The sequence below is a fragment of the Geotrypetes seraphini genome, chromosome 13, assembly GCF_902459505.1.
Source record: "Geotrypetes seraphini chromosome 13, aGeoSer1.1, whole genome shotgun sequence".
Lineage (NCBI taxonomy): Eukaryota > Metazoa > Chordata > Amphibia > Gymnophiona > Dermophiidae > Geotrypetes > Geotrypetes seraphini.
The window spans coordinates 39973771-39998046 of NC_047096.1; the positions used below are offsets into that span (position 1 = coordinate 39973771).

Genomic DNA, 24276 nt, shown 5'->3' on the forward strand with positions numbered 1-24276 from the left:
ATAGCAAACATCCCTCTCCTGACTAAAATGCTAGAGGCCATCATTTTCACCCAGCTCTCATTCTACCTAGAGAGATTCTCCATTCTCTTTCCTTACCAATATGGCTTCAGACCCAACTTCAGCACCGAATTGGAACGATATTGTAAGGAATAAACATCATTTTCCTTGGATGAATATATGTACACATTGGGGGGTGGGAGGGAGTTTTTCTGGAAATTTCATTATATTATGTGTCTTATTATATTTATGATATAATTGATTATAATATTTGAAAGAAGGTGGGTGGGACGGGATATAATTTTTATGTTTGTAGAATTATATGAGAATTATAAGTGTTGTTGTTACTAATGATATATTCCTGTACGCTTGCTGTAAGTTTTCAAAATGAATAAAGAATATTTAAAAAAAAAATTTCAAAGGTGCAACAATTACACTCGCAATAAGTTTGCTGTCCTATTACAATTCAATCTCTGCAGCTTTCGATATCGTCCACCACAATATTCTAATTTATCAACTTTCTGAGATAGGCATCGACTCCACAGTCTTAGAATGGTTCTCGAACTTCTTACGTTCACGCTCCTACACTATTAACACAAATAGCATCATGTCCACTCCTTGGAATCTGATCTGTGGAGTCCCGCAGGGATCACCCCTATCCCCTATTCTCTTCAACATCTATATGTCTTCCCTAAAAATCTTCCATCAATCTTCCCTTGAAACAATCTACACTTATGCCGATGACATCCTTGTCCTTCTCGAGACAGACTCGAACCTTACCAACCTCTCCGAGAACATAACAGCCTGTATAACTAAACTCCAATCCTGGTCCCTCTCTGTTCAAATGAAACTGAACGAGTCCAAAACGAAACTTCTCTGGCTCGGTCCAAAATTAGAACAGTTGCCCACCCTCTTCACACTGCCCTCTGGCGCCATGCTGCAGCTTGAGTTCTCAAGCAAAGTTCTAGGCATCATCGACTCTTCTCTTTCCTTCAACGACCACCTCAACTCCCTGGTAAAATCATGCTTCTTCAGCCTCCACATGCTGAGGAAAGTGGGATCCTGCTTCCGCCAATAACATTTTGCCGTCCTTGTTCAATCCATCATCCTTTCCAAACTAGATTACTGCAATTCCATCTACCTTAGTCTAACCAAAAAGAGTCTTCATAGACTTCAACTAATTCAGAACACTGCGGCCAAGTTAATCTTCGCAAAATGTAAATTTGACCATGTCTCCCCATTTTTGTCCAAACTCCACTGGCTCCCAATAATCACCAAGAGTTCATTTTAAATGTTCCTGCCTAGCTTTTAAAATCCTACAAGGCATCCTCCCTTCTCTAATCCCTCTATCTTGGAACTCCCCGAGTCCCAACAATACCAGGCCCACCCAAAAACGTAAACTTTCCTTTCCCTCACTAAAAGGTATCCTCTATGTGGGAAAATTGGGAAAATCTCTCTTCTTCAGAATTACAGGGCTTTGGAATAACCTTACTATCCCACTGCGGACACAGATCTCCTTCTAACTATTCCGTAAGCACCTGAAAACCAGTCTTTTCACAAAAACGTAACGCTCTCCTCCCCCACTATACTCAATCCATCAAACTCTATGTGCTATTCTTTTACTTTATTAAGCTCTTGTAAACAGTGCCGAGCTCTATATTCATGGAGAGGACGCAGTATATAAACTTAAGGTTTAGTTTAGTTTAGAAATGGACACATTTTACTTAAAACCATATTTTTTTCATCCAGACCATCCGCCGCCTCTTTCAACGGATTTTAAGTGTCATCTTGATGATAAGAGGGGGAGAAGGATCCAGCCAAACTCTTCTTACTATTTCATCCCAGGTGATCGGTGCTAGAAACCAGGCAATCCGATTTATCAGGTAAAACTCTTGTAGTCTGCTGTTTTGAATTTGAATACTGTTCTGTTCTATTACTACTAATTTTTATAGTGCTAGAAACGGTGAGTGTACTGTTTTTGAATACACATTGCATACATTGTGATTTTGGTATGGATGGGGTATAAAAAGTTAACTTCATGAGGGGCAGTGGGTGTGGGGGGAGGTTCAGGTGGCCAAGGAAGAGGGTTTCTTTTTTTTATTTATTTTTTAAGGATAGATGTATGTGTGTTGTATGTATAGCATGCTCAATGTTTGGGCCCATAAATAAAAAGCTTTTCTTCCTGCCCCAAACAGCTGAGAGCAGCAGGAGGTTGCTTCGGGGCTTCCCCTGTTGCTCAGCTGTCCGGCGCTTATTTAAAAACCACTGGTACCTCCAGACCTGCCAATGTTTTTGGAGCATTAAAAAAACCAGCGTTTCATTTTGTGCATCGCCCAGAGTGTTCGTGTTAATATTAATGACCTCATTATACGACATTTGCTTAGCAGAGTTGAAGGATGCTAGGAAGCACGGAAAAGACCACTGGGTCAGTAGGTAAAATACTTCGGTGCTAAATCAATTAAAATTAGTTTAGCATCGATCGTTAAAGGCGCAGTGAGTTTTGAGCATATGGGCCTAAGTGAAGTTTCTTATGACAAATGATAAAGGCTCCAAGATATTGTATTGATCTAAGAGCAGAATTTTTACTGAGGTCTCTTTCTTCACTTTTATAGTTGATGGTAATATGTTTTGTTAGCTTATTGTGCTCTCCCAGTTCAGAACATTTATGCATATATAATGTTTAAGGTTTGAAACATCCTGTTCCTTATATACCATAAAAGAATAGCCAAATGGGGGCAGAGAGTACTGCTCGGTATTATGTTAAGTTTTCTGGGCAGATGGTAAAATCAGCTCAGTGGCATACCTTTCAAAAGGTCCTGGGAACAAGACTTGTCCCAGGTTCTGTCCGCAATGGGCTAGAGCACAGGCTGAGTGACTTCATGGTGGTTTTATCCAAGATTGGGGACAAGTTTGTTTCCTGCTGCCCCCCTTCCTCCCCACCCCCACATACAGCTTTGTGCGCGAGGTCCGGTGGAGATTGAAGTCTCAGATCAATCGTGGTGTCTGAGAGGCAGTCACACAGGCAGTTCAGTTTCTAGGCTTGTTTGAGGCAGAAGTTCTCTCAATAAGCTTAAGTGCAGCTTCAGTACAGGTAGCTCCCAGTACCCACATGGCAGTGAGTACAAGGCTGACAGCGTTAAAAACAAATGGGGAAAAGGGGGTTGTATGTAAAAAAAAAAAAAAAAAGTTTTGTGGTTTATTTTTTTTTTTGAGGGGGGTCTAGGGCAATAGCCAGGTTCCCCTGCCCCTAAAATCATTAAATTTGACCCTCAGTGTAGCTCCCATAGGCCATTTTTGGTGCTAAAATCGCTGCTGCAGTGGCCATCTTGGATTTCCTGATTTGGAGATAAAAACCTCTATCTGCCTCTAAAACACGTCGATTTAGCTCAAAATTAGATGGGATTTACTCCTCGGGCCAGGATACTTAAAGATAGAGACTCCATAAACCTCAGTTACCCAGTGCTCACTCATGAGCAGCACTAAGGCTCAGACCGCATGCTTTTCCTCTCACCAGTATAAGTAAATATATCAGTCAATAGCCTCTACATTGACCTGTGTAGTATACCTAATATCATTCAGTCAATGTATTTTCAATATCAAAAATATTCCTCTCTATCTTTTGGGGCGTCAGACATGCCAATTGTTCGCCTCAATTTTTGGCGATACAACAGTCTTAGTGGCTATGGCTGTGGCTTCTTCATTCGCCCACTTGCTGAAGATTTTTAACGTTTTTTTTATATATTTTTAAAATTTTTATATATAAAGTGCTTTATGCTTTATGTTTTCATAAATAATTATAATGAAATAACTTATCTTAAAAAGCGTTGTTTCCTTAGTAAGATCGGGTCAGGGACCTGTCAAATCGACATGTGACATGTTTCGCCGTAAGGCTTTTTCAAGATTAAGTCCCCCTTTTTTTTGTTTATCCTGACCATTATCTGACCATCCCGATGCTCCAGTTTTTTGATCTAACAAAGATCAAAAAACTGGAGCATCGGGATGGTCAGATAAACAAAAAAAAGGGGGACTTAATCTTGAAAAAGCCTTACGGCGAAACATGTCACATGTCGATTTGACAGGTCCCTGACCCGATCTTACTAAGGAAACAACGCTTTTTAAGATAAGTTATTTCATTATAATTATTTATGAAAACATAAAGCATAAAGCACTTTATATATAAAAATTTAAAAAATATATAAAAAAACGTTAAAAATCTTCAGCAAGTGGGCGAATGAAGAAGCCACAGCCATAGCCACTAAAACTGTTGTATCGCCAAAAATTGAGGCGAACAATTGGCATGTCTGACGCCCCAAAAGATAGAGAGAGGAATCTTTTTGATATTGAAAATACATTGACTGAATGATATTAGGTTTCCTCTCACCAGGACATTAATAAAATGTTAATGGACCACTGGGAAGTCCTGGAAAGGCTCCTTTAGGTGTCCAAGGCCACGGCTATTCTTTATTCAAAGAATGCAGCCTTTAATCAGCTATTTCTTTAGCATCTCTCCAGACCAGTACAGTTTACTGATGGGTAATAGCTCACCATGACCAGCAAGTAGAGACTGAGGCAGAACTTTAACTCTAATACTAATAGCTGTGCTTACTTCTAGTCTGACCAGTCTTTTCTCACTCTTAGCAGGTGTGGTAAGTTGTGCCAGTCTTACCTGAAAATGGTTAGTTTCAGCTCCGTCAGCTGGCGAGGATGCGTTGGTGGTGCGCCTCTTTCTGTGGGAAGAGCTCTAGGAGCTTCAGGTCTCATCGGTGTTGCATTTCGAGGAAGACGCGAAGGAGCCCTGTGTGTGGCAGATCCTTTGCTTCAGGGGATCTGCTCAACATCCCACTCTTTTCCTATGCATCATGATATTCTGGATATTGTGTTTGCGCAGTGGAAAGCGCCAGAGGCGCCCTTTCGTTTTGCATGCTCTATGGCTCGCCTGTATCCCTCTCAGGAATAGGATACCTTGAAGTTGCCAGTGGTGGATGCAGTGGTCTCGGCCATCGTGAAACAACATACGGTGCCCATTGAGGGCAGCTCAGCTTTGAGGGACACTGAGGAGCGTAGGTTGGGAGTCCCTCAAGCAGAATTTGATGTCGCTGCCCTTGTGGTTCAGGTGGCGGTTTGTGTGCAGTCTGGAGCTCGGGCTTGTTTTCGGTAGCCCGAGCATGTCCTTGACCGTGAGTCTGATGATTGGTCCTTGTGGAACATGAAGTATCCAAAAATTGAGATGGTGGTGACCTTGCGCAAGGAGGGCATTCTGGTTCATCCTTATCTGGACAATCTGATTGATCCGAGCAAAGTCCTTTTCAGGAGAGTTCCCGAGTTACGGCTCGGGTTGTGGAGTTTGTGCAGTCACTGGGAAGGGTAGTCAACCTGTCCAAGAGCTGGTTGGCTCTGTCTCAGCGCCTGGAGTACCTTGGGGTTCTTTTCGACACCAGCTTGGGAAAGGTCTTCCTGCCAGAGGCCCGAGTGGTCAAGTTGCATCTCAGATTCATCTTCTGATGTCTTCCCGGTGTCCACGGGTGCAGGTTTTTCTCCAGTCTTGGGATCGATGGTGGCTTCCCTGGACCAGTGGATCAATCTTCTGGAGTCCATCAGGTCCATGACCGGCGGACCCCAAGACTACACAATCAACTCGAAGGCTGCAGGACCGAGACACCACTCTCTGGGATCTAGCATGTGATGACTGAGGAAGTCTGCCTGGACATTCTCCACTTCTGCTATGTGGGAAGTCAAGATATCCTGAAGATGAGTCTCTGCCCACACCATGAGCAGAGCAGCCTCCTGCATCACCAGACGACTGCTGATTTCCCCCCTGACGATTGACATAAGCCACCGCTCTAGCATTGTCCAAGAGATCCTGAATAGACTTGCCCTTCAACATCATCTGGAACGCTAGCAACTCTAACCGGATAGCGCTGGTCTCCAGAACATTGATCTAGGGAATCCAGGTTCTCCGGAGACCTGCTGCCCTGAGCTGAGCGACCGAGACACTGAGCTCTTCACCCTGTACCAGATTAGAAGACTGTAGCCACTAACGGAGAGTGTGATGAATTAACCCCCAAAAGGGATGGGAGAGTCCAAATCCTGCACCTGGGGTGACCATTCTACTCAGGGTCAGGCATCTTCTTGGGCAGAGTCTTCCCTGGTGTCTCCACCAGGAAGATATCTGTTAAGTGGTGGTATGGTCTTCTCTCCATTCCTTATATAATGTGGATGTTCAGGCACCCAGTGCCAGTGGACATCGGGACACAGTGTTCGGGGAGCATGTGCTTGTGGTGGCCCTTTAGGAGTCCCTCCCATGATGGATACTGCTTTGGTACATCCCAACAGTGAGCTGTGCCGGTCTGGGGAGATGATTAAAGAAGGAGAAATTAGATTTTTTTGTACTAATTTTCTTTCTTTTAGTCTCCAGACCTGCACAGCCCCTGCCCTGTCAGTGGTGTTCGGGATTCATGTGAAGTGTGGGTTTTTTCTACGGGATCTTGTGTTCTTTTTTTGGTATGTTGGGGAGCTTAAAAACAACAACAAAAAAAAGAACAGTGGCCTTTGGTTTGTCTGGCGTAGCAGGTGATCTGTGGGGGACGTTTCAGAATGCCCTTATCCTATTCAATATCCAACAGTGTTTCTATGTTAGTTGTTTTCTCTCCTAGGAGGTTGTTGCTGCTATAATTCACAGTTATTAGTTTCTTGGTTCTGCTTGGCTCTTTGGCAGATTGTTGGAATTTGGGAAACACAGCCCACTTATACTTCAGCCAAAAGTTTCTCAGTCTCCACTTTCTGGTCATGGTGAGCTATTACCCATCTGAGCTGTGTCGTTCTGGAGAGACTAAAAGAGAGAATTATCAGGTAAGAACCTAATTTCTCTTTTTAAATAAGGTTATGATTTTTCTCTTTGTGTGTGTGTGGTGTTAATTATATTTAGATGGATGAATCTATTGTTTTGTAATATGACCAGCTCTGAACTAGAGAATGACACGGTGAAAAAATTGGTCCCCGATCACCCGCCCCGTCCCCGTCTCACCATCCCCGTCACCGCCCCGTCCCCGTCTCACCATCCCCGTCACCGCCCCGTCACCGCCACTGCCACCCCATTCACCGCCCCGTACACCGCCACTGCAATCCCATTCACTTTTCTTTATTTACGTATAAAGGAAACATCTTTAAAACTTTAAAACTTAGTTAAATATTAGTTAATAACTATACAAAAACAAAACACGCAGAGAAAAAATTAATTAATATAAATTCCTCAAAACTGACACATTTGATCACTAAATTTAAAAGTTATTTTTCATACAGTTTTTCAATCACTAATCTTCCACCACCCCTGGGGCTAGCAATGCAAAAACAAACACGACATGTACTTTAAATGCTACAATGTTAGCCTATATGGTAATTAGACGCGGCCGCTGTACCTAATCGCGGCAAAGATCTCCCTGCCGTGATTAGCATAGTGACTAGCGGCTACGGCTGCAAGTCTCCCCTCCCCCCAGCGATCACGGCAGGAGGGCACCCAACCCCTCCTGTAGACCCCCCCACCGCCCTCCCGACAATCGCAGCAGAAGGGTACCCACCCCCTCCTGCCGGTCCTCCCAATGGCCTCCCCTAAGATCGCCGGCAGGAGGGTACCCAACCCCTCCTGCTGGACCCCCCCCCCCAACGAACCCTCCCACCCCGGAACCCCCTTAGTCTTACTTTCCAAGTTGGACCGGACGGCTCCTCACACGTATGGCCAGCAGGCTTGCCTCTCCGTCCAAATGAGGCGGGCCCGCCCCTACCCTGCCCAACCCACAGGATCCTAGGGCCTGATTGGTCTAGGCACCTAAAGCCACTCCCGCTATAGAGGGGCCTTAGGTGCTTGGGCCAATCAGGCCCTAGGATCCTGTGGGTTAGGCAGGGAGGGGGAGGGCGGGCCTGCCTCATTTGGACGGAGGCAGGCCTGCTGGTCAGACGAGCGAGGAGCTGTCCGGTCCAACTTGGAAAGTAAGACTAAGGGGGTTCCGGGGTGGGAGGGTTCGTTGGGGGGGGGTCCAGCAGGAGGGGTTGGGTACCCTCCTGCCGGCGATCTTAGGGAGGCCATTGGGAGGACCGGCAGGAGGGGTTGGGTACCCTTCTGCTGCGAATTGTCGGGAGGGCCGTTGGAGGGGTCTACAGAGGGGTTGGGTGCCCTCCTGCCGTGATCGCTGGGGGAGGGGAGACTTGCAGCCGTAGTAGCGGTTCCTAGAAGGGGGGTACATTGGCCCGCGGGGACAAACCTGTTCACCGTTTCCGCGGTCGGTGAATGGCCTTGTCCCCGTCACCGCAGCGACTGCTAGTTGTCTTCCCCGTTTTCGGCGGTGACAGCCGCGGCTTAAATGCGTGTGGCCGCGGGTAAAACCGTCACCGTGTCATTCTCTACTCTGAACCTGTTTGGGGATAAGGTGGGATACAAATCTCTAATAACATAACATTGACAGAATCATTTTTTTTGTAGTCATCTGGTAGATGAGCTGAAGGAAGCTATCCTTCCATTATTCCACATCTTGCTGCAGCACATTTGTGCCAAGGTATACTTTACCATTCTAAAGCTCAGTTCTTATCTATCACAATGAACCTTTTCTAGGACCTTCATTTTTCTAGTTTATGCCTACATCTAGTTTTCTTTCTATTGTGTATTCTGGGACAGTCACCCTCCATGCTTTCAAATGTCCCAAGATGCTGTTTCATCCTGTTAACTCATCTTCCATCATATATTGGTGCCTCTACACTTCCCCCTCCCTATTCATAGTTTCGATGTTAGTGGTTTCGATTATCTGTGTTTTTTCACCAGGTCCCCCCTCCCCCCTGAGAAAAACGGCCTCGGGACTTGGAGGGAGGCGATCGAAGGCAGGGAGGTCGATTGGAGGTGGCAGGGAGGCAATTGGAAGTGGCATGGACCTTACCTGGTGGTCTAGTGGTGATGCGGGGCAGAAGCGATCTTCCTACACTCCTGCCCCGTGCAGAGCCATGCTGCTGAGTTCCCGTGGTCTCACGAGACTACAACAGGGAGTTCTGTTGTAGTCTCGTGAAACCACAGGAACTCAGCAGCACGGCTCTGTACGGGGCAGGAGGGTAGGAAGATTGCTCCTGCCCCGCGTGCCACTGGACCACCAGGTAAGGGGTAAGGTCCGGGGGTGGGTCAGAGCTGACCAAAAGTTATTTGCGATTTTTCCCTATTTGTGCCCCTAACCCCCGCAGATAGGGAGGGAGAAGTGTAATCTATAACTCACTGAAAGAATGAAGACTTTACCTTGATATAATTGTCTTGGCTAGGTCAAGTAGTATAATGCTAGAGAACAGTCTGCTAGCAATATATAGTGTTTTTCTCTGCTTTTCTGTTTCAGTCCCCAGATAAGTCTGAATATCGTACTCATGCAGCTCAGGCCTTGGTGAAGCTCTTATGTAAGCTGCCTTGTGTAGAATATGCTGGATTCATTGCTTGGCTTTACAAGTACTCAAAAAATACAAAGGTGAGAAACCTTTGGTACCTTCTTAAGCATATCTTTGGTCTTCTCTGATCAATATGTGCTGTAGTTTGGTCATCTATAGCTGTGATTGTTAAGTAGATTTGGGGAGATTTTTAAAGAAAATAAAATTTCTGGCATGGGTAAGTGATAGGGATGCTTGTTTGTTAGTACACCTTAAATTCATGGCATGGTAAATTGATTTAAGCATATATTATCCTATGAAGGTAAAGGGTCATAGATTTGATTTGTTCCTTTCTATGGTACAGCCAAAGCTGTTTACATATATTATAAACAGGTACTTCCTCTGTCCCTAGTGGGCTCACAGTCAATGTGTGTTAAGCTACAAAACTTGAAGTTAAAACAGCATGCATCAAATGTTTATGAAAAGAAAAAAATCTTAAACATAAAAACTTGAAAAGAACAGAAAACAAAATTTTTTGCTGCCTGCACATCACTAATACCGTATTTTCGCGGATATAACGCGCGCGTTATACGCGTTTTTACCTACCGCGCCATACCCCTCGCGCGTTATACGCGTGAGCGCGGTATACAAAAGTTTTTCCCACATAGTTCCCACCCCGCCCGACGCCCGATTCACCCCCCCCCAGCAGGACCGCTCGCACCCCCACCCCGAACGACCGCTCGCACGCGCTCCCACCCGCACCCGCGATCGGAGCAAGAGGGAGCCCAAGCCCTCTTGCCCGGCCGACTCCCCGACAATATCGGGCCAGGAGGGAGCCCAAACCCTCCCTGGCCACGGCGACCCCCTACCCCCACCCCGCACTACATTACGGGCAGGAGGGATCCCAGGCCCTCCTGCCCTCGACGCAAACCCCCCTCCCTCCCTCCAACGACCGCCCCCCCAAGAACCTCCGACCGCCCCCCCAGCCGACCCGCGACCCCCCTGGCCGACCCCCACGACACCCCCACCCCCCCTTCCCCGTACCTTTGCTAGTTGGCCGGACAGACGGAAGCCAAACCCGCCTGTCCGGCAGGCAGCCAACGACGGAATGAGGCCGGATTGGCCCATCCGTCCCAAAGCTCCGCCTACTGGTGGGGCCTAAGGCGCGTGGGCCAATCAGAATAGGCCCTGGAGCCTTAGGTCCCACCTGGGGGCGTGGCCTGAGGCACATGGGCCCACCATGTGCCTCAGGCCGTGCCCCCAGGTGGGACCTAAGGCTCCAGGGCCTATTCTGATTGGCCCACGCGCCTTAGGCCCCACCAGTAGGCGGAGCTTTGGGACGGATGGGCCAATCCGGCCTCATTCCGTCGTTGGCTGCCTGCCGGACAGGCGGGTTTGGCTCCCGTCTGTCCGGCCCACTAGCAAAGGTACGGGGAAGGGGGGTGGGGGTGTCGTGGGGGTCAGCCAGGGGGGTCGCGGGTCGGCTGGGGGGGGCGGTCGGAGGTTCTTGGGGGGGGCGGTCGTTGGAGGGAGGGGGGGGGGTTTGCGTCGAGGGCAGGAGGGCCTGGGATCCCTCCTGCCCGTAATGTAGTGCGGGGTGGGGGTAGGGGTCGCCGTGGCCAGGAGGGTTTGGGCTCCCTCTTGGCCCGATATTGTCGGGGAGTCGGCCGGGCAAGAGGGCTTGGGCTCCCTCTTGCTCCGATCGCGGGTGCGGGTGGGAGCGCGTGCGAGCGGTCGTTCGGGGTGGGGGTGCGAGCGGTCCTGCTGGGGGGGTGAATCGGGCGTCGGGCGTGGTGGGGGTAGGGGGTCGCCGTGGCCAGGAGGGTTTGGGCTCCCTTCTGGCCCGATATTGTCGGGGAGTCGGCGGTCCTTCGGGGTGGGGGTGCGAGTGGTCCTGCCGGGGGGGGGGCAGGGCAGGGCGGGTAAACGGAGAGTCGGGACAGCGCACGGAGAGTCGGGGAGGGCGAAAGGAGAGTCGGGGTGGCCAGAGGAGAGTCGGGGCGGGCGAAAGGAGAGTCGGGGTGGCCAGAGGAGAGTCGGGGCGGGCGAAAGCAGAGTCGGGGTGGCCAGAGGAGAGTCGGGGCGGGCGAAAGGACAGTCGGGCAGCATGCGCGTTATACCAGTGAGCGCGGTATACAAAAGTTTTTATACATAATATTGTGGTTTCTGCGCGCTATACCCGTGTGCGCGTTTTACACGGGTGCGCGTTATATCCGCGAAAATACGGTAAATGATTCAGCAAGTTAATTGCTAATGAAAATTGTTCCAATTGGTTTTCTTTTGTTTAAGGGTGTACCTCATGGTTCAGCATTATCTGTGATGATCAAGATTAATATGGCTTCTGCCTGTATGCCAATGATTTACCTTTGTTTTTATTCCAGTTGGTGATTCACTGTCTGAAACTTAGATCATGTTTCTTACTGTGTTTCAGTGATACAGCATTAGATAACACACAATTTATATTATTTATATTGCATTACTGTTCTCATATTTTCAATGATTTGTTCTTTATGGATTCATTTTTTTTTGTATTTTGATTTGTGTATGTCTATTCTGTTAACCTGCCTAGATCTTTGGATAGTGTGGGCTATCCAATATAATAAAAGGTTAGTGGCGCATGCGCTTTTAAAAAAGCGTGATTACTGCGGCCGTAGTGTGTGATCCGTGGCTGTGTTCCATTTTAGAACCCGGCCAATGATCACTCTGGCCACTCACCTCCTCCCGCCCTCACCAACCCGAAGGAAGCTCAACAGACCTCCTGCCCTCACCTCACCAACCCGAAGCAAGCTGGACCATACCTCCCGCCCTCGCTCACCGCTGCTGTCGCTGCCGCTGATCCTCCTCTTCGGGGCAGCCTGCGATCGTGGCCGGCTTTGGCGGGCCTCATGGACCGCTTTCAGGCCTCGGTAGCACGTTCCCTCTGACGCACGGGATCGCGTCAGGGGGGAACGTGCTTCCGGGTTGGGGAGCGGTCTGCGAAGTTCGCTGGGGCCGGCCACCACGATCGCGGCCTGCTTTGAAGAGGAGCAGGCCAGAAGATGCCGGGATGGAGGGAGGTAAGCAGGGGGATTAATTCAGGGGCCAGAGGAGAGGGAAAGGGGGCCATGGAGAGATAGGGAGAGGGAAAGGGGGCTGCTTTGGGGGGGGGGTGTGCTGGGGACAGACAGTTTTACTCTGGGGAGAAGACAGAAGGGGCCATGGAGAGATAGGGAGAGGGAAAAGGGGCTGCTTTGGGTGGGAGATGTGTTCTGGGGGCAGACAGCTTTGCTCGGGGGGGGGGGGGAGACTAGACAGAAGGACACAGACAGCGGCCAAGAGAAAGAGAAAGAAACAGACAGACAGACACTCTATTCTAGCAACCGTTAATGTAACGGGCTTAAAGACTAGTAAGTACTATAAATAAATAACAAATAGCATTGAAACCCTTAAACTGTATAATTTATCAGGGTGACTATAATACCAACTTTGGTTGGTATTATTAGTCACCTGAAACGAGTGGTCAATTTTTAATACAAGTTGAGGGTATAGGAGTACTTTTAGAGCCAACGCTTTTAATGAAATCTTATATCAAGGCAGTTGTTCAAAGAGAGCTTTATAAGAACATAAGCAATGCCTCCACTGAGTCAGACCTGAGGTCCATCGTGCCCAGCGGTCCGCTCACGCGGCAGCCCAACAGGTCCAGGACCTGCGCAGTAGCCCCCTATCTATACACCTCTATCCCTTTCTTTAGCAGGAAATTGTCCAATCCTTTCTTGAACTCCAGTACTGTACTCTGTCCTATTACATCCTCTGGAAGCGCATTCCAGGTGTCCACCACACGCTGGGTAAAGAAAAACTTCCTAGCATTTGTTCTGAATCTATCCCCTTCCAATTTTTCTGAATGCCCTCTTGTTCTTGTATGTTTTGAAAGTTTGAAGAATCTCTCTCTCTACTTTCTCTATGCCCTTCATGATCTTGTAGGTCTCTATCATGTCTCCTCTGAGTCTCCGCTTTTCCAGGGAGAAGAGCCCCAGCCTCTCCAAACTTTCAGTGTATGAAAGGTTTTCCATGCCCTTAATCATTCGTGTTGCTCTCCTCTGGACCCTCTCAAGTATTGCCATATCCTTCTTAAGGTACGGTGACCAATACTGAACACAGTACTCCAGGTGCGGGCGCACCATTGCCCGATACAACGGCAGGATGACTTCTTTTGTTCTGGTTGTAATACTTCTTCAAACTACATTTGGTTATGCGCTTGAAACATTATGTATTTCACTGTAAGGAGTTAAAGGGGTTGGAACTTGATATACTACTTTTTCTATGTGGTTACAATCAAAGTGGTTTACATATTTTCAGATAGATACTTATTTTGTACCTGAGGCAGTGAAGTGTTAAGTGAACTTGAACATAAGAATTGCCGCTGTTGGGTCAGACCAGTGGTCCATCGTGCCCAGCAGTCTGCTCACGCGGCAGCCCTTGGTCAAAGACCAGCGCCTTAACTGAGACTAGCCCTACCTGCGTAAATTCTGGTTCAGCAGGAACTTGACTAACTTTTGTCTTAAATCCCTGGAGGATGTTTTCCCCTATGACAGACTCCGGAAGAGCGTTCCAGTTTTCTACCACTCTCTGAGTGAAGAAGAACTTCCTTACATTCATATGGAATCTATCCCCTTTCAATTTTAGAGAGTGTCCTCTCGTTCTCCCTACCTTGGAGAGGGTGAACAATCTGTCCTTATCTACTAAGTCTATTCCCTTCAGTACCTTGAATGTTTTGATCATGTCCCCTCTCAATCTCCTCTGTTCAAGGGAGAAAAGGCCCAGTTTCTCTAATCTTTCACTGTACCGCAACTCCTCCAGCCCCTTAACCATCTTGGCCGCTCTTCTCTGGACTCTTTCGAGTAGTGCCATGTCCTTCTTCATGTACAGCGACCATTGCTGGATGCAGTACTCCAGATGAGAGCGCACCATGATACAGTGGCATGATAACCTTCTCCGATCTGTTCGTGATTCCCTTCTTTATCATTCCTAGCATTCTGTTCGCCTTTTTGCCGCTGCCGCACATTGCGTGGACAGCTTCATCGACCTGTCAATCATAACTCCCTAAGTCTTTCCTGGGAGGTCTTCCCAATTACTGCCCCGGACATCCTGTATTCGTGCATGAGATTTTTGTTACCTACATGCATCACTTTACACTTATCCACGTTGAACCTCATCTGCCATGTTGATGCCCATTCCTCGCGCCTGATTATGTCACGTTTGCAGATCTTCACAATCCCCCTGTGTCTTCACTACTCTGAATAACTTTGTATCGTCCGCAAATTTAATCACCTCACTCGTCGTACCAATGTCTAAATCAGTGGCTCCCAACCCTGTCCTTGAGGACCACCAGGCCAGTCGAGTTTTCAGGCTAGCCCTAATGAATATGCATGAGAGAGATTTGCATATAATGGAAGTGGCATGCATGCAAATCTGCTCCATGCATATTCATTAGGGTTATCTTGAAAACCCATTTGGCCTAATGGTTCTCCAGGACAGGGTTGGGAACCATTGGTCTAGATCATTTATAAAGATGTTGAAGAGCACAGATCCAAGCACCGAGCCCTGCGGCACCCCACTGGTGACGCTCTTCAAGTCTGAGTTTTGTCCATTACACCCCCACTCTGTTTATATGATCCAGCCAGTTTTTAATCCACATGAGTATTTCACCCTCTATTCCATGGCTCGCAGTTTTCTGAAGTAGTTGTTCATCCGAAACCTTGTCAAACGCCTTCTGAAAATCCAGATATACAATGTTGACCGGGTCGCCCTTGTCTATTTACTCCCTCAAAGAAGTGCAGCAAGTTCGTCAAACACGATCTGCCTTTGCTAAAACCATGCTGACTGGTCCTCATAAGCCTGTGTCCATCAAGGTGATCAACGATGCGGACCTTTATCAGCGACTCTACCATTTTTCCCAGTCAGACTCACCGGTCTATAGTTTCTCGGATCTCCCCTCGAACCTTTCTTGAAGATCGGCGTTAACATTTGCCACCTTCCAGTCTTCGGGAATCTTTCCTGATTTTATCGACAGATTGGCTATTAGTTGAAGCAGTTCAACTATGGTCCCTTTCAGTTCCTTGATGACCTTCGGATGGATGCCATCGCTCTTAAGCTTATCAATCTGCCTACATACCTCCTCTAGACTGACCGTCAATCCTGTCAGCTTTCCGTCTTCGTTTCCAGCATATAGCCTGATGGGTTCCGGTATGCTGTGTACATCTTCTTCGGTAAATACAGACTCAAAAAAATGTGTTCAGCTTGTCGGCAATTGCTTTGTCCTCCTTTAATGCTCCCTTTATTCCATGGTCATCCAACGATCCCACCGCTTCCTTTGCAGGCAAGGATGGTTCTCAGAGGAATTTGTGGAAAATCTACTTAAACCTACCCCTAAAGGAGCAGACGTAGAACTATGCCAAGCTACAGACCGGTAGCAAGCATTCCATCCTTGACTAAGTTGATAGCATTTGTAGTTGCTACCCAACTAAAAGATTATATTGCAAAATGGAATTTAATATTACCCTCCCAACATGGATTCAGAAATGATAACAGTACAGAAACATGCTTAATTGACCTGACTTTGAGAGTTAGGTCAGCATTAAGCATGGGTAAACAAATGTTACTACCACAGTTTGCTATCTCAGCAGCATTTGACACAATCAACCATATTCTGCTGCTAAATAGACTAGCTGAAATAGGAATTTCAGGAATGGTATTATAATGGTTCCCAGTGTTCTCCCCAGAAATTTTTTCCAGTCGGGTGGCATGAAAAAGTAGCCGGGTGGGGCAGGATGGCGAAATTTGGTGGTGGGAAAAATTAAGGGCTCCTTTTACTAAGCTGCAATAGCGTGTTTAGCGCGTGCAGAATTTCCACGTTACACGGCTAGAACTAACGCCAGCTCATTGCTGGCGTTAGCGTCTAGCATGTGCGGTAATTCTGTGCGAGCTAAGCACACGGTAAAACTGCTATCGCAGCTTAGTAAAAGGAGCCCTAAATGTGTACTATTTGTATTAATTATTAATAATAATAATAATAATAATTTTTATTCTTATATATCACCAAAGCCATATAAGTTTGAGGCACTGGACAATCAGCGAAGTGGTTACAATCAAAGTCAGCAATACAATCTTACATAATAAAGAATGTGAAAGCTATAGAGTTCTTAGGGTTACTGGATTGAATAAGAAGTGCTGAGTAGATTCTTAGTTAACAAATTGATTGAACAGACTCATTTTTAATAGTTTTCTAAAATTGAAGTAAGAAGAAGAGAGTGCGAAAACGTTACTAAGCCAGTCGTTCCATTTGCCTGCCTGGAAGGCAAGAGTTCTGTCCAAGAATCTTTTGTAGTGGCAGGCTTTTATTGTCAGATAGGTGAACAGATGTATTCTTCGTGTGGGCCTAAGATAACTTGCCAGATTGAAGTGGGAAACCAGGTAGGTGGGGACCAGACCAAATATTGATTTATAACATAGATAAGCAAACTTAAAACAGGATTCACGCCTCTAGGGGCAGCCAATGGAGTCTTTGATAGTAGGGGCTTATGTGTTCCCATTTTTTCAGCCTAAAGATCAGACGAACTGCCAAATTTTGAATGACTCTTAGTCTTAGAATGTTTTTTTTGAAGGAACCCAAGTAAATAATGTTGCAGTAATCGAGCAAACTCAGGATGGAAGATTGAACCAGTAAGCGGAAGGATGGTGCATCAAAGTATTTTTTGATGGTTCTGAGTTTCCATAGAACCGAGAAGCATTTTTTAACTAGTAAGTCTGTGTGTGCATTTAGAGTGAGGTGGCAGTCCAGGGTGACTCCCAGGATTTTAATGGAGTGGTCAATAAGGGAAGTTCTGACCATTCAAGGAGATCGAAGAGTCTTTGATTTTGTCGTTAGGGCTCGCCAGGAAAAATTTAGTTTTGTCGATGTTGAGCTTCAATTTGAAATCGGTCATCCATCGTTCGATTTCCTTTAGAATGGATGATAGATGAATCTTTGTCTCGGAGGTCAGAGTAGTAAGGGGAATAACAATGGTGATATCGTCAGCATAGATATAAAATTTAACCTTTTAAGCTTTGTAGTAAGTTCCCCAATGAGGCAAGGTAGATGTTGAACAATGTGGGGAAAGAGGAGAGCCCAGCAGGACTCCACAGGAGTTAACCCAACTAAAAGATTTTTTATTGTCACTGTATACTTGATATGACTGTTTGCTCAAAAACCCCTGAAACCATTTTAATACGTTACCTGAAGACCAGTTGACGTCCAGACAGGCAATTAGAATAGCATGGTCAACTAGATCGAAGGCACTACTTAGATCTAGTTACAGAATAAGAGCACTTGTACTCTGACTGAATACGGTATGGAGGAAGTCTAGTAGTGATGCCATGACAGTTTCGGTGCTGAATCCGGAATGAAAATCAGACTGATTGTCATGCAATATGCTAAATTTGTCCAGATACATTACTAGATCCTGATTGACCAGTCCTTCCATTAGCTTGACGAATAGGGGAGTGCTTGCAATTGGTCTGTAATTAGATGTCAGTTTGGTAGATTCTCTAGGGTTTTTTACGATTGGGGTGATCAAGATCTGGCCTAGTAAGAGAGGAAAGTACCGGTTAGTAAGAGAGAGGAGAGCCAGTTGTATAACTTGGCTTTGAAAGAGATTGGAGCGACTTTCATAATGTTTGGAGGGCAGCAGTCTAATCTGCAGTAGGAAATGGCGTATTTCGCGTAGTATTTGGAGAATTGTTGCCAGGATGGTGTAGTGAAGTTATTCCAGGCCATATCTACCCTAGGGTCGTCTTTGTGTTGGGCAACCGGGTAGTTCAAATGGTTGGTTGAGGAGCCCGCTAGTTGGATTTCAAATTGATGATTTTGTTGTTGAAAAATTCAGCCACATCATCTGCAGATGGAGGGGAATCGAGGGTAGGACAGGATAAGGCTTGTATGTCATAGAGATAGTTGACTAGTTTAAAGAGATTCTACTGTTGGTGTTCGGCGATCCAATTTTTTGGGGCGTAGAAGTTTGAGGCGTTTCTTTAATATTAGTTTTTGTATTCATTAATTTTAGGCTCCAATTTGATGATCTCACGCTGTTCCCTGATTTCAACCATTGTCTTTCGAGTTTCCTTAACTCCCCGTTTCATATTTCGTAACTTGGTATCGTACCAGCCATCCAGATTCTTGTTTCTTATTTTTCTTAGTTTAGTGGGGGCCATTTTGTTTAGTATTTGCGTACTCATGTTGGTCCAAGAGTCTGCCGAGAAGGAATCTGAGTCTGGGCTAGAAGATAAGTCAGTGTGACCAGAATTCTATTGGGTTCACCATACCTCTGCTAGCTACCATTTGTTTAGGGGGAATAGTACGTCTTAGGAAACCAGACAGAGACTATGTGGAAAAGGACTCAGAAAAAGCCCAACTGTTAAATGAATATTTCTCCTCTGTCTTCACCCGAGAAGCACCGGGGCATGACCCTCAGCTACAGACAAGGGCTGACTCAGTTGACCCATTTAGCGATTTCAAATTTACGCCCAACAGTGTCTACGCTGAGCTGTCGAAGCTCCAGATTTACAAGGCAATGGGACCAGACAACCTGCACCCCAGGGTGCTCAGGGAGTTGAGTGATGTCTTGGCGGAGCCGCTGTCAGCGCTCTTCAACCTCTCCATTAGTTCAGGTAGCGTCCCGTTGGACTGGAAGAAGGCTAACGTCATTCCACTCCACAAGAAAGGCTCCAAGACAGAAGCGGCAAACTACAGACCAGTGAGTCTCACATCAATAGTGAGCAAACTAATGGAAACTCTTATCAAACACCAATTAGATACGATCCTGAATGAAGAGAACCTACGGGATCCCCGTCATAATGGATTTACTAAGGGGAGATCCTGCCAATCCAACCTGATCAGCTTCTTTGACTGGGTGACGGGGAAGCTAGATGTTGGAGAGTCCCTGGACATCGTATACCTGGACTTTAGCAAAGCATTCGATAGCGTACCTCATCGCAGGTTGCTAAGCAAGATGAGTTCCATGTGATTGGGCGACACATTGATGAAGTGGGTTGGTAACTGGCTTAGAGGTAGGGTTCAAAGGGTAATGGTGAACGGCACCCCCTCTGAAATGACGGAGGTGATCAGTGGAGTGCCCCAGGGATCTGTCTTGGGCCCGATACTATTCAATATCTTTATAAGGGACTTGGCAGAAGGGCTCCGAGGTAAGATAACATTATTTGCCGATGACGCCAAACTAAGCAATGTAGTGGGCAAAAGCACAATAGATAAAAATTCAATGCCCGACAATATGATGCACGATCTACTCTTACTAGAGAACTGGTCTAAGACATGGCAGCTCAGCTTCAATGCCAAAAAATGCAAAGTTATGCACCTGGGTACCCAAAATCCATGCAGGATTTATACCCTTAATGGCGAGATCCTAACAAGAACGGTTGCAGAACGAGACTTAGGGGTGATCGTCAGTGAGGACATGAAGGCTGCCAATCAAGTGGAGCAAGCTTCTTCCAAGGCAAGACAAATCATAGGTTGCATAAGCAGGGGTTTCGTCAGCCGTAAGCCTGAAGTCATTATGCCTTTGTATAGATCCATGGTGAGACCTCACCTGGAATACTGTGTGCAATTCTGGAGGCCGCATTACCGTAAGGATGTGCTGAGGCTGGAATCGGTCCAGAGAATGGCCACCCGGATGGTCTCGGGACTGAAGGATCTCCCGTACGAAGAATGGTTAGATAAATTACAGCTATACTCGCTCGAGGAGCACAGAGAGAGGGGAGACATGATCGAGACATTCAAGTATCTCATGGGCCGCATCGATGCAGAGGAGGATATCTTCTTTTTCAAGGGTCCCACGGCAACAAGAGGACATCCGTGGAAAATCAGAGGCGGGAAACTGCGCGGTGACACCAGGAAATTCTTTTTCACCGAAAGGGTGGTTGATCGCTGGAATGGTCTTCCACTTCAGGTGATTGAGGCCAGCAGCGTGCCTGATTTTAAGGCCAAATGGGATTGACATGTGGGATTTATTCGCAGGGTAAAGGCAGGAGAGGGTCATTAGGGTGGGCAGACTGGATGGGCCGTGGCCCTTATCTGCCGTCAATTTCTATGTTTCTATGTTTTTGTCACCATGGGTTTGGATGGAGAGCGTCTTACTTGCCAGCAGAATATGAAACTGCATAAACGGTGGTCTGACCATAGAGAGTCGGTCCATATGGCTTGGTTCCAGTAAATCTTGAGATTGGCTGGTTCTTTGGTGGAAAAAGTGACAAGATCTAGCTGATGGCCTTTTTGATGGGTCTTTTCTGGAGGCGGCACAAAGAAATAGAGTGAAGAAATGAAGGAAATTAGATCTTTGGAGTCACCCTGCTCTGTCTGCTCTAGGTGAGTGTTTAGATCACCTGTCAGTAGGTTGTGTGGGTCTAGTGTAGAATTTGTAAGGAGGAATTCGTAGAATATGTCTTTGGCTGCTGGCCATTTCTTGGGAAGGAATGTAGAATAAGGTAATTATTAGAGCGTCTTCTAACTGATCTGACCAGAGTTTACAGGACATGATTTCGAGGTCCACTGAGGAGTTTGAGGCTAGGATTGTGGACTTGAAAGATTCTTTTAGGATGATGGCTAATCCTTCCCCTTTGCCTCTGCTTCTAGGTAGAGATAAAATTCAGGAGACAGGCAGTCGCGTATAATAATGTCGTTATCTGCGACCAACCAAGTTTCCGTTAGAAGAACAAAATCGGAGTTGGCTTCTTCCAGCCAATCTTTGACCAGCTGTGACTTATTCCTAATTGAACGTATGTTTAAGTAGAAACCGTGAAGAGTGTGATGGTAAGGAGCATTGGTGGTTACAGAGTAGGTAATCTTTCTCAGTTTCCGCTGCCTTTTACAGAAGGGTCTGCTGGGTTTTTTTGAGGGGGGTACGACAGGGATTTGGAAGGGGCCCCATTCAGAGCAGTTGTATAGAGATGGATTATCAGCTCTAAGATGGTGTGAGTTGGCTGGGCGAGATCTTGTGAGTACTGGGATAGGGATAGCAAAGAATGCAGCAACTGACCTGCTTTTGTAGCAGATCCAATAGACCATGAGGGCCCAAATCAAATAATTAGTTAGAGATCCATCTTATATCCAAGAGACTGAAAGGCTTGAGAGAGGAGCTAGTGGAATAAATCATGCAGGGAATGGGTGGGAATTGACTGGAGGAATCATGCAGCTATTTTAAGTGGAAAAGTCATTCTTAAGGTTTAGCTGGAGTAGTCATGAAAATACTTACCAGATTTTTTCCCAGTCCATGGGCCTACAGGAGATGGGGAGCTGTGGAGTAAGGGAGCTTGGCTAAGCTCCGCTCAGTCGCTTCGCAAAGGCACGCGCTAAGGCATGCGCCTTTGCCACGCGCCGAACAGCTAAGCGCCGTTCCCTCCTTCGAACTTGCATGCTCCCGGCAAGGGAGGGGTGGAGCAAGCTTGCACACTGTGATGGGAGGAGTGGGCCACTGCAAAACTCCGTGCAGGAGCTGGCTCGTGGAACGACGGTGGGTCTGCAGAGGAGGGCCGTTCCCTCCTCTGAATTTGAATGCTCCCGGCAAGGGAGGGGCGGAGCAAGCTCGCACACCTTCATGGGAGGAGTGGGCCGCTGCAAAACTCAGTGCAGGAGCCGGCCCGATCGTCGGTGGACTTGGAGGGGGGGCCGCTGTAATGCTCCATGCAGGAGCTGGCTTGTGGGACGACGGTGGGTCTGCCGAGGAGGGCCGTTCCCTCCTCCGAACTGAATGCTCAATATGACTGCCTTTCTTAAGGTTTGACACTTGTTCCATAATTTTTTTATTAAATTTAAGAAGTATCCAATTCTAGAAGTGAATAATTAGATATTTGCCCTCTTTCAAATGGTATAGAGCAGCATCTCTCAAACTATTATAACTCCGGCACACTAAACGGAGCAAATATTTTTTTGTGGCACACTTAATGCAGCAAATGTTTTTCATGGCTGGAAAAAATTCTGGGGAGAACACTGTTGCCATTAGTTTTCAAGGTCTAATCACGTCAAAGAATGATGCTTATCTGGGCAGTTGTAATAAAAAGAATGGATAAGATAACATGAGAAGTGAAATTGACATGAATCAGAGGGATACATGCCCTGTAGGTCCTAAAAGCAGGCTTGTGGATTAGATATAAACTATGAAGGCAGTAGTGTACCTAGCATATGTGACACCTGAGGCACATCATTTTTTTTGACACCCCCCCATCTGTATGAAAAACATGATTTTTAGTAACAATCCACACATCACACAAGAGTGTACCTAGGAAAAGGCAGCATCTTATATACTGCAGTGTGCAGTACATAATACACCTATTGTAAATCTAAACAAGCCAGACTAGTACAGGTCAATCCTAACTGAAAACCATGTCTTTCGAACACAGAAAACACTTTCGCATAGTATGGAATATGTAATCACAAACTAAAACCCCTCTCCCTTTTACAAAACTGTAATGTGGTTTTTAGCCATGGTGGTAACAGCTCAGACTCTCGTAGAATTCTGAGCAATTATCACCATGGCTGGTGCTAAAAAAATGCTCTACAGTTTTGTAAAAGGGGGATAAAATAGAAAAATGTAGACAAAGGTTAAATTGAACCGCCAAAAAGCTGGACTCTGCATACAATGCAACACGACAGAACAGTGATGCTTCTCCCCTAAAGCACAAAAATAAATAAATATAAATTTTTTTTCTTCATTGTCTTCTCTGATTTCTGCTTTCCTCATAGTCTTGTCACTCTCTTCCTTTCATCCACTGTCTACCCTCTCTCTGCCCCTTCTATATGGCATCTTCTCTCCTTGTATTCCACTTCCATCTCTCCCTTCACCCCTATTATTCTGGCATCCATCTTCTTCCTTTCCCTCCTCCAGTGGTCTGGCATATCTCTCCTCTTTTTCCCTTCCCTCTCCCACACCCCCATGGTCTGGCATTTCACTCTCTCCTCTCCTTTCCCCCCACTTCCATCAGCATCTGCCCCCTTTTTTTCCCTTCAACCCAATTCCATTCAGTATCCTTCCCCCTTATGTCTTTCTCTCCTTTCCCTGCACACAAATTCCATCAGCATCTGCCCCCTTTCTCTCCCTCCACCACCCTTCCATACCACCCTGACCCCCTTTTTCTCCCTCCACCACCCTTCTATGCTCCTCTCTCCCTCCAAACCAGCAAGGTCCCATAATAGAAACATAGAAAATGACGGCAGAAAAGGGCTATAGCCCATCAAGTCTGCCCATACTAATGACCCACCCCCCTAACTTTACCCTCTTAGATAACTCATAGCCTATCAAGTCCACCCACTGCTTCTGTTACCTCTGCCTCTGGAAGATGTAAGTGACGTTGGAGGGGGTGGGCTGGCAGACGCAGGGAGTTGCGGCAAGGTTCCACAATGACTGCAGCTGCGGGTCCACCCCTTCCGACGTCACTTACATCTTCCGGAGGCAGAGGCGGCAAATGCAGTCATCGCGGGACCTTCCTGCAGTTCAGTGCGGCTGCTGACTCTGCTTCGGAATAAGTACGGCAGCCGCGCTGAGGTGCAGGTGCCATTTAGAGCAGCTCAGAAGGTTCTGGATCCAGCCGGCTGTGTGCCTCCCTAGGGCTGGCACCCAGGGCAGGCTGGCACCCAGGGCGGTCTGCCACTGTATGAGGGGACAAAAATAATTAAAAGAATGGATAACTTGACCGATTTAGACATGTCATACAATTATAACCACAAAAATGTCATAAAATGTAATTTTAAACTCAAAAGACTCCAGACGAAAAGCAGACTATAGAAAGGAAACCATAAAATGCCAAACCCATAGTACTAAGATCCAAATGCTAAAATCAGACATGTCCTTTATGAAGAGACGTGTGGATCAC

The 24276-nt window shown here is 46.7% G+C and overlaps 1 protein-coding gene across 2 annotated transcripts in view; it reads left to right on the top strand.

The window, feature by feature from the left end:
* Positions 1-24276, top strand: part of NCAPD3 (non-SMC condensin II complex subunit D3) — a 196370-nt gene that overhangs the window by 59617 nt on the left and 112477 nt on the right. For both annotated transcript variants that reach the window (XM_033919103.1, XM_033919104.1), the window contains exons 8-10: positions 1747-1880; positions 8471-8543; positions 9360-9485. In XM_033919103.1, the coding sequence (XP_033774994.1) occupies positions 1747-1880; positions 8471-8543; positions 9360-9485 (333 nt within the window). The remainder of the gene's footprint in view (positions 1-1746; positions 1881-8470; positions 8544-9359; positions 9486-24276) is intronic.